This window comes from Sitodiplosis mosellana, unplaced genomic scaffold (genome assembly GCF_009176505.1).
Source record: "Sitodiplosis mosellana isolate CC-2019 unplaced genomic scaffold, AAFC_SMos_1.0 Smas_scaffold_6167, whole genome shotgun sequence".
Taxonomy (NCBI): domain Eukaryota; kingdom Metazoa; phylum Arthropoda; class Insecta; order Diptera; family Cecidomyiidae; genus Sitodiplosis; species Sitodiplosis mosellana.
Genome location: NW_022601408.1, coordinates 4,576,699 through 4,587,854, shown reverse-complemented (window position 1 = coordinate 4,587,854; position 11,156 = coordinate 4,576,699). Strand labels below are relative to the sequence as shown.

The window sequence follows — 11,156 nt, the reverse complement described above, 5'->3', positions numbered from 1 at the left end:
TGTGTCGTTATGAGTAAGAAGTATCGCATAGATGCTTCTCGGCTAACAGCAATGTGTGAAAGTATTGAAATGTAATCGACGTCGCCATCTTGCCCGTTTAATGTGAAACCTTTCAATTGATTATTTTCTTTTTCTTCAATTTCGATCGCGGAGAATCATTTTTTCAAAAAAGTTTCTTCTACGAAATGTTCTACAACGTGCAACGAATAAAACGAGCTATGTTGATTTAAAATCGGTGAATTCCTAAACAGCCTAGTGTGTACGGCAGCTGTGTGTGTGTGCGATATGCTGGCATATTATGCCGAGTATCAAATATACGGCGTGCTTAGGTATACTATCACGAAGCCTTGATCAGAATATGTCTTGTTTTCAATCTCGCAATTTCAGTTTGTCGATTTTCTATCTTAGCATATTTTTTCAGCTATCTGTTATTGACTGTAAGCGTGGATTATATTATTTTTGTTGACGCATTGTACGTTATTCCGTTTATTGTGGTCAGACCGAGCTAACGTTTTTGTTTATTTTCCGATAAAATGGAAATGAATATCAAAGAGCGGAGCAAAGAAATGCTGTGAATGAATTCAAATATGAAGTGGCAATCAAAACGAACACTCAAAGAACGGGATGATTTAAATCATAAATTTGTTGAGTTTATAACTAACTTCACACTGCATTGCTATCATTGGATAGTTGAACCGAAAAGAAGCAACAATGAAAGGTAACACACAGTATGAATGTAGTTTTTTCATCTCAAATTCATTTCTCATTCTACCATAATATTTTGATGAAAAACTCCTTATTTCGAGCACTCTAGATTTCTATGGATTGTTGTACACACAAATTGTGTGACACAATTGGCGCAATTTCAATTATTTCCATTCTCAATTGGACATTGGATCATCATATGACTAATCCATTTGTCACTACGTTATACGACACGGCTTATCCGATTTCGAAAATTGGCTTTCCCGGCAAGTGTATACTTATAACTTATAACATGGCAGCAAAAAGGAAATGGCAAAAAAAATCTTTTGATACGTGCGCTACACGTCAAATGTTAATAGTCTTTAACTGGCCACATGCATAACGTTGCAAACATGTAGTTCATACCCAAAGTAGTTTTTAACTTGTTATTTCATTCACATAGGGATCAGCATTTGTCCAAACAATGTTAAATCTATGCGACGTGCCCAGGCTTATGCAAAACAACTGTAAGTTGAACTCAAAACAAATTGATATAACCGTAAGTCACAGCATTGAATTGAACTTGTCGACCTTTCATTTTTTTTTTCCTTTTTGGTGCTCACATCATTTGTTATGGCAACATCGATAACTTGTTTTTACTCAACATCGTAAACATTTTCCTTTCTTTCGTTTTTCATTCATTTTATCATGGCAACGTTTGAGTTACGTTTAGCGCCACTGTGGATAAAGAAGGACGTGATGAAGCTTTTTTCCTAAAAGGAATAAAATATTTGGGGAAACTTTATGATTTCGATGGGTCTGAAACGTTTGACTTTCTTGGCTTTCAGCATATTTTGGACCGTTTGGACGATGGTTTTGATATTGCAACCAAACTAAAAGAAATAAGTGACAATATGCTTTTATGGATTCGGTATGCTTTAATACTTCAGGTATACTTATTTATATGGGCAGAGGATACTTTCAGTGACACTCCATTTTTTCATTTGCAACATTACCTTTTGGATAATGAAAATAATGCTGTTTTCAATTTTTTCATAACTCTTTTGAAAGAAGAAAAATTGTTCATGGAATATTATATCTAGTCTAACTAAGTGCATGAAGTCGATAAAATGTTTATGATCGATTCATTTTATTTACAACGTGCAGCTATCACCGCAATGCGACGAAATGCTGTAGCGGTGTGTTTGGAAAGGGCGAACTGTAGCAAACTGTACGGACGAAAATTAAATGTTTCGCATGGTGGCAACTGCATCGGGTCATTGTTGTGTATTCAACTCGAAGAAGATTTATGATAAGTCATTTTAGTTTTTTGGATACACGTGAAATCTTTTAAATTTTTTACTCTTTATTTTCTATTGTATTTACAATTCTTTGATTAACTCTATATGCATTCTAATCAAATAAGCTTGGAAAATAATGTGTCAGTATCAAATTATGGATAAGTTTCTGGACTTGTTCTCTATTTGAATACGTCGATATCTGACTACTTTTATCCTTTACTTCCGTTCATCGGATTTCAAGTAAGTCATTGCTGACATAATTGTATCGAGTGGGCCTTCATTTAGCTTATGTTTGACTTCGTAATTCTATCTGAAAAAAGGCTCAAATTTATAATCCAGACGAAGTACCCGATCAATCTGCAGGTATATTGTTGCTATTGCTGTTGATGTTCCTGCGTATTCGTTCATTTTCAGCGATCAAAATCAAATGATTTCCTTTATAATCAAGAGTTCTCAATAATGAATATATGAATGATCTAGAATAAAAAAAAGCATATTAAATAGTTGCATTTCAAAGCGAAAACAAGACGTTTTTTTTCATATAGATTTGTTGTTCTAGGTTTACACACACACACACACAAAATCACATAGAAAATGTAGAAAAAAAATTCAATGCCTACTCTCACTGCTTTTCGATTTATTGAAAGGTTTGGCCTTTTAATTATAATTTAGCTTGAATCAATTTCAAAATTACTTATAAAAATGTTTTTATTTGGAAGTTTTGATCACGTTTTTTTTCCTTTCTTCGAAGCACTATTTTCCGAGTTGTTCCAGTTTCATCAAAACGCGATCAAGATAGATTTTAATATTTTCCTCCAATTTTTTCTGTAGAAAAGAAAAAGAAAACATTCAACTGTCGAAATTTTCTCGCACACTGTCTCCGAAACTGAAATACATGAGTCCATTCATATATGTAAGCCTTATCAAAATGTGAGAGAAAGTTTCATTCTGAGTTTATACCTTTTCGCCTCAGCCAAATTACTGTATGTTTTTACCAATTGCTTTGAAAAAATTTGAAATCACACTGTGAAACATCAAAGATACAATCACCGGTTTTTATTCATATCACTTTTGGTCAACATATGAGCATAGTTTGAGCTTTTTACATTATTAACAACCGATAAAAATCAACTACATATTTTTCCTTTAAAAAAATGTGGAATGTGGATACAGAATAATCAATAAATATTGTCTAGGTGTGCATTGTGATCGATGAGTTTTTATTCAGGTTCGAGCTTACAATTTAGAGATCTATGAAGAGAAACTTTCGAGAAAATACGAAACAAACAAATAAAAAATTTCAATTCAAGTGTTTCAAATAATAAAAGTTGAAGAAAACACCGTTTGTTATTGCCAAAAAAGGTGTTATTGCCTAATTTTCAAGATACCTTCAAAATGAATAACAATAGTGATTAGTTTGTACTCTTTTTATTTGGAAAATTTCACATTTCCATTGATGTGGCATTAAACTCGATACACGTTGTTTCATTTGATCTCCTTTAAACCGAGGCTTCAACAAAGGGGCTCGTTGATCAAAGAATTAATTCCACCAACGATTATTGTTATTAAGGTTGTTATTTAGATGGTTCATAGCTTCATTGAGACCGTTGGAAAAGTTATTCATAGCATTTCCGAAACTAATATAATTGAAATTATATCCAGTATTCGTCCCCAAGTTACTATTGAAATTAAAATTACCATCCATAAAAATCACGGAATTCTGTTGGCCGTTTGGTTTTGCGACCGTCACTTCACGTTGTCCGTTCATTATTTCCATAGTAACCGAGCAGAAGGTTTGATCTTCAACGCGGTTTTCCCGTTCAGCTTCTTCTTCAATTGCTAGCAACTGAATGAACTTGGTCTTCACGTCACGCTCCAATCTGTACAATATTTCGTATAGTCATTATATCAAATAAAACGTGTGGTTATTTCAAATTACTTACATAGTGTCTCCTGAAGCTTCTCCAAAGTGATAACCCGACTTGATTCTTTACATATTCAAAAAAGAAAGAAAACAGATGGAAAAAAATCATTTTCTAGTTTTGACAAAGGAAAAAAAACACGGAGAATGACAATGTTTACCTAAATCCATTAATGTAAACGTCATCGTTATTAATTTGAACATTCGCCATGCCATTTAACAACTGCTGTACTTTTTGCTGCGTTTCTTTGAAACTGAAGAATCGGAATTCGAAAATATATTCAACTGAATAATATCATTCAAATGTGGATGTATCATATATGGTTCAATATAAATTACCGTTCTAAGCCGTATCGTTGAATCAAATACAAGCTTTTGATTGCAGTCAAATCTGGTTTTGCCATCATATTCCCTTGTTTACACTTTACTGTCACATCATTGATCGGAGCATCCAACAAGCCGCGCAACATTGCATCAACCTGTGCTTCTCTCCCATAAGAACCAATGTATTTGACGTGACAGTGAATAGCGGTAGCGACTAAATAGGATCTGCGGTATATTTAGCAACTATTCAGCGGCGCGAATTTAAATATTTGACATTTAGTAGTTCAAACTATTTCGCAATAGTACGTAAGTTATAAGTGTCACACACAGCGTGCTTGTTACACATTTATATTCTCTTTCGTTATTGAATAAATTATATTTTTATGAAAATGCCCACAAAACGATATTGCAAAATTAAATTTTGTGAACATGAATTTGGTACTTTTTTGGAAAATATTTCATTCTTCAAGTAGGTTTTAAAATTTTCACACATTTTCCCCAAAACGCAAGTGAAGTATGTTAAGCAACATTGAATATATCGTTTTGGTTCGAACCATAATGATCATTATTGAAAAAAATTGTTTGGATGTTTATTAAAATAAAAAACACATTTACACAGAGTACCTAAAGAAGCTGAATTGAGGAACGTTGACAGAATGTCATGTAGTTCTGACAATCAACCACGCTGTCTAATTAGGCGCTACCGCTATCTCGCGCCGCTCAAAAGCACAAGTTGCATTGCATTGAATTGAGCCGAACTAAAAATTTAATGGAATTAATAAGTTAAATACACCGACATATTCAAATGAATCTAATGACTTACGGCATAGCACCCTTATCACTTGCGATTTGAACTCTGGAATAAATGCAAAACATTTGTTAAAAACACATTGAAAAATAAATCCAAAGTGTAGGGGATGAAAAAGCTTGAGTGTATCTTACTGTGCATCTGAGATGCTTCCGATAGCTGCGCATTTCTGATACAGTTCATTCCCCGCTCCACATTCTGAAACGGAAAACTCTGGAAAAACACACAAACAGAATAACCTCTTTACTTCGTTGAGATAAAGTAGACTTGAACATATTCAAAAGTATAGAATGTTTCCTTACCATTATTATTTGATATAAAAAAAAAACGTATGGAATAAGAACAATTCTTATGTTGAGCACAGACGATTCGGTACACGAGCACTCAATTGATTTGGTGACATTCAACGTATTTGGTACGTAGTTAGTGACTAAACAATGTGTTTTCACATACAAAAATAACGTTCCGATGAAAATTGAATGAAATATTTTTGTTTCTTTCCAACAATCTCTAATTTTATGTCGTAAAACACTCGATACCCGAATTTTTCAACAATCCCGTACAATATTACTACAGACGAAGAATTTCTCTCAAGAGAAGAGAGTAGAGTGGAGGCTCTCATTTCATCCGAAACCGAAACGTTATCAAAAATTGGCGCAACCGTAATTAAGTCTGATGACAATATTCGGCGATATTCGATAGAAAAGGTGTTACGAAAGTGAAAAATGCTCGAATTTGTCCATAAAATAAAAATAATCTTTTCACAGAGACAGTGTGTGCTCATCGGTGACATCACGAAAATCGAATCAGAACCATATTTTCGTAGTAATTGCATCCGCTATTGTCGTTTGGATAGTATAATTGTGTTATGCAATTGCATTCCATTCTTCTATCTTGATTTGATGCCGATTCTGCCAATTCAACGAAAGTCTGCACATTAGACAAAGTGCCTTGTCTTCATTTATACAGTGGTATTATTTATCTGTGTATGAATTAATCAACGAACTGGCACCATGAAATTTAATTGCTTGCGTTTTTTTCTCTATTTTCATTTGTGAGTGTATTTGTGGGAGCACTCTACAGTTAAATGGCTGACGCCGCTTTTTACACATGGTAGAGATGTGGGTGTAGAAACAGAGTTTGAGAATAGTTTATCCTGTTTACACTGTCTACCGTCATGCTCTCAAATACAGTATTCTATTTCAACGACCAGATTACCATTACGAGCATTACCGGTCCAAACACGAAATGCAAGTAGATTGTAAGTCTCAACAGCTCACAAGCACCCATCTACGTTTGGTATCGTTGACATTTGCACATAGCACATTTTTCTCAACTTGAGCATCAATGAAATACACTATCGACACTGTTTGGACTCACTAACCGTTTTTCGTACAAAATGCCGTTCTTCGCGGCGATGGAAAATATGCTTATGAACTAAGTAGATTTTTGCAAGTTGATTATGCATCATTTGGAGAACAAAATACTATATTTTCAGAAGAAAGTACCGACTGTTTTTCGAAATGAATGCAATTTTGTTGAGTATTCTTTATTTTCATACAAAATATGGCATTTTCAACGCAAAATACGTTCAAATATGTAAGTATACTCAATGAAGCAGCGGACTTGCCGTTACACGCGTAGATGTAGCATTTCACTTGATTTAGCAATTCGTTAGTTGCCAGAACATCGTATATGAAGTGCACTCGATAAATCACGTGAAATCCTAATATTCGGTTAGCCGAATGATCTATGGCTACTACGATGAAGTACGACGTTATATCTAATGTGGATTGCGTACGCGTGACGATTCAAAATAATATGATTTTGGTATTGAAAAATAAGAATGTTTCATACCAAAATGAGCAAGTGACGTCGATGAGCTTCAGTTTGACAGCTAAATCACCCTAGAGAGAAAACAATTTCAGGTACGTTACAACCACCGTTTTTTTTTTGTTTTTTTTAAAAGTCAAGTTGGACTCACTTTGGACAAATGGATGACTCCGATTATGACTCATATTGTGACTCACTCCATGACTCAATTGTAATCCACTTTTCCGAACAGGAGATATAGTGCTAGCATTTACACACAAAAAAAATCGATTTCGGGTACTTGCCAAGGAAATGTGCCAAAAATCGATTTTTCGTACACTTCTACAATTAGTGCTCGGTCACCAGTAAAGGATTTTTGGATCTGAGAATGGCATTTGCCAGCACAAATCTAGCACTAATTTCATAGCCCAGTCACAGTACAAAAAAGTCTCATTTTCGGGTAGCTCCCCTGTAAAAGTGCCAAAAATCGACTTTATACACATTTGTCAATTAGTGCTATCTCCCTATCGCAGCATAAAATTAACAGATGGTACCATTCGCCAGCACTAATTGAGAACGAATTAATGGTACCGGTCGCATCCCAGCATTAAATTTGGGGGGCCATCGTAATGTACCTAACAATTTCTACCTTTGCTGTCTTTAAACTTCTAGTACGATCCCTCACGGACATTTTGGGTGCTTACATGACCAATTCGAGTGATGTTTTCACATAGTACTAGCCTCATATTCGATTGGTTCAATTTCAATTCTAAAAAAGTCGACTTTTGTTCCGAAAATTCCGAAAGTTTTGGTAAATTTTTACCGTTTTTCGCACATATAATAACTCATTTTAGTTTACTTCAGTGCACTGTAAATGCATGTTTTTATTAATACTCAATGCAACACAAATTTCTATCGCATTCTTAGATTGAGTTAGATGTTAATGTTAAATATGGATGGTTCTCTCAATTTTTTCCATGACGGTATATATTGATGTTCATGTTTTGTTATAATCCCATTTTGTTTCACTCGGTTGCGTTTTGGATTGCATTCTTCGACATGGCTGGCAGAAGAGACACTAAAGATTTCGGTGACCTTGTGATGATGCGAATATTTTATGCTAGGCCAGATCACTTTTTATACAGGCAGTACATTGCAAAAAACTGGTTTGAATTCATAAGTAAGTGCACTTTGTAAAAATGTTTTTTTTTTTTAATTCGTTTGGGACAATTTACAAGGATAATCATCAAAGAAATATTGTTTAAAGGAAAAGATAATCATAAAAAGTGTCCCATTTTTCATCGATCCTATGAAAAATGTACGCTCAAACATAGTTGGCGTGGATACCAAGAACGTTGTCTTATATGAGAGCGAACTGTGTGACGAAGTGTCGGGTGAGCATCGTACGTGGGTATTGTAGTGTTTATTGGTTTACCCAACAAATTGCAGTGTAAATGGAACATATATTCAGCGATCAATGCTCTAACGGCATCTATACGGATCACATACACAGAGAAAACACAACCTCTTAATTTCATCGCAAACCGGGATAAACCATATATTTAATGGTGCTGACATCTACTTTTGCGATGAATTCTATCCCATTTGATCTGTTAACACCATTAAATGTACTGTTTATCCCCGTTTGCGATAGAGTTTAACGAAATATCTTCAATTTCTTTTCTGTGTGTCGCAAATACTTTCTTCATAAAAATTATTAAATTTTGGAAATGGCATTTGTCAGAAATGACATTTTAAACGTCATTCATGATTCAAGTTAGTGGACTCCCGATACAAACAAAAGCAATACAAACTGAACTCTGGAAAGTTTTGGATTTGCTGAATATTGCGCTTTACTGGGTTGGGTTAACCTTTGCACAAACAAACTATGTGTGATGAAGTACCGTTTGAGCGTCATGCGCATGTAGTGTCGTTCTGCTTCTTGGTGTCCACATCAGCTATGTTCGAGCGTACAATTGCCGTGGAGTGATTTTGCTTAAAGAAAGTAGTCGTTGTCAGCGTGTTATGAATATTTGCTGTTGTGAAAACAACACTCTCCGATGTGTTGAAATTTCGCAATGTTTGTTTGGTTGCCGTATTTCATCCATGTTATTTTCCATGCGCTATGGTTTTAGATACTCCGTTCGTTCATGGTGATGCTGTACAATAAGCGGAGCTCGATTATGTTCTCTCTCTAATGCTGACAATTATGAACTCCTGATACAATTATTCGAAAGAACTTAATATTTTTAACCATTTATGCAAATATTCTCTACTTTTTCCAAAACCAATGTGTTAAATTGAAATATTCGGAGCCGCCGATTGTACAAATGATGAGTTTTATTGATTATGCTTGCTCAATACTTAAAATTCGGCCATGTGCACATTTTACCATGTAAAACAATGTCATTTCACCGACACTTCGACGTTTTCATAGAAACTCAGGTCGCAACACAGCCTCAAATCGCGAAAAAAGTTAAACTATTTTTTTATATTTTAATATAGTATTTTGTGTGAAAAATCCATTGGTGAACATTTGATTGAACAATCAAAGAAATATAACAAAGAAGCAATATGCGAAAGAACGTAACATGAAAAATTATTTCGTAAAAACGCAACATGAATTTGCGCCACACTGAAGCGCGTCATAAGAATACTGTAGCAAACGCAGCTCATGATCATTCATGCCGACTGGAGATTCATGTTGCGTTTTTACAAAATAATTTTTCATGTTTGGTTCTTGATATAACAGATCTGTATTCCCATTTTTATGCTCAGCGACACATATATTTTGAAGCGTTCTTCAAATGGGGAAAGGCGATCGTGAATCGTTAGAGGGCCTCAGCGCCCTTTCGCGCTCTCCTCCGGCTACGGCTCTGAATCAAAGTCTGAGAACCATTTTTATTGTTTTAGTACGATTCAGTACACTTTAGTACAGATTAGTACATTTTAGTACAGTGCACTGTGGAGCTCTGATGAAGTACTATAACTTTGCCTCAGAGACCAGTGTCGTATGTGTAACAGCTGAGAACTTATAGGCAAAGGTATTGAAAATAATATGAAAGTTGTACACATAAAATAAGGAAAAAATAACGGTAAATCCAAAAGTTGCAAATGTTTGTACTGAAATGAGATGTACTGAACCCAAGCTATCCTCAGGATACAAAAAATCGATACAATATTCATATTCCTCAAAGCACAGTAAAAGAAAAGTTCCATTTTCCCATTAATTTTTGCAATACCTATATTTTCATGAAGGGGGGACCCGGGTGGGTCACCATATACATGGCTAGAAAGGTATTCACGAGTACTATATTTTTGCCCTAGTGACTAATGCCCTACCTCCTATAGGTACGGAGCAATGACCTTCGGTTGCCACATGAGATTTTCATATCCTCCCTATACTTACGCCGATTTAGGGGGGATCCGAGGGGGAGTGACACCTATACTATACTGTTTTGGGAAGGTGGCGACACAAGCTATTTAATGGCATATCAGCCGATTGATTTCTTGAGTATTCCTTCAACTTTAGTTATACCGCCATTACTGTAATGGACTGTAATAGTAATAGGTAATATAATACCTATTACTTTACTTTTATAACTCAGTTATTGTTAGTTTTTTCCCCGATTGAATTTCCTTCGCTTTTGAAATGACTTTACCCATCCAAAGTAGGGACAAGATCCAGCTGCAAATATGTACCTATATTTGCCCTTTATTTGAATGGTTTAATATATTCACACAATATTTACTCTTTTTTGTAACAACCGTCAATTTTCATAGAATTATTATTATATTGGCGGATGACATTGGCTGAAATATTGTCGCAAATATATCACATATTTGTGAGCATTTGCGAGGTATTTTTATTCGATATTTCCCCCTAGCTATTGATTCAGAGAAATTCAATGGATACATTGAACAGAGTATTTAATTTTTTCTGGTTATCACCATAGGTGAACTGGGCGGACTGTGCGGCATAATTATTGGATTTTCCCTTATAAGTGCTGTTGAAGTGATCTATTTCTTGATTACAATTGCAAAAATCCATTTTTCTGCGATGAAAATTTAAAAATGAATTCGGTTTTACACATATGTGATAGTGCTGTTATTCAAATCTATTAATACCGGCATCGACATTCGGCAAAACTTGAACAAATACAGCATTTAATATTCTTCCATTGAATTCACCGCTTGATGAATAAAACTTCATGTAAACTTTGATTGTATCCTTGTGTATGTCATGTACTTTCTTTTAATTACATTGTTTGAGATTATTATTGACAAAACATTGAATTGTGGTAGA

General features: G+C 34.7%; 1 protein-coding gene across 1 annotated transcript; it reads left to right on the top strand.

The window, feature by feature from the left end:
* The first annotated feature begins 1,152 nt into the window (after positions 1-1,152).
* Positions 1,153-10,922, top strand: LOC129575766 (pickpocket protein 11-like). The gene is made up of 7 exons (XM_055459767.1): positions 1,153-1,211; positions 1,418-1,634; positions 5,806-5,966; positions 6,008-6,024; positions 6,098-6,299; positions 7,921-8,030; positions 10,807-10,922. The coding sequence occupies exons 1-7, from the start codon at positions 1,180-1,182 to the stop codon at positions 10,920-10,922; spliced, it is 855 nt and encodes a 284-aa protein (XP_055315742.1). The 5' UTR covers positions 1,153-1,179.
* The last annotated feature ends 234 nt before the right edge of the window (positions 10,923-11,156 follow it).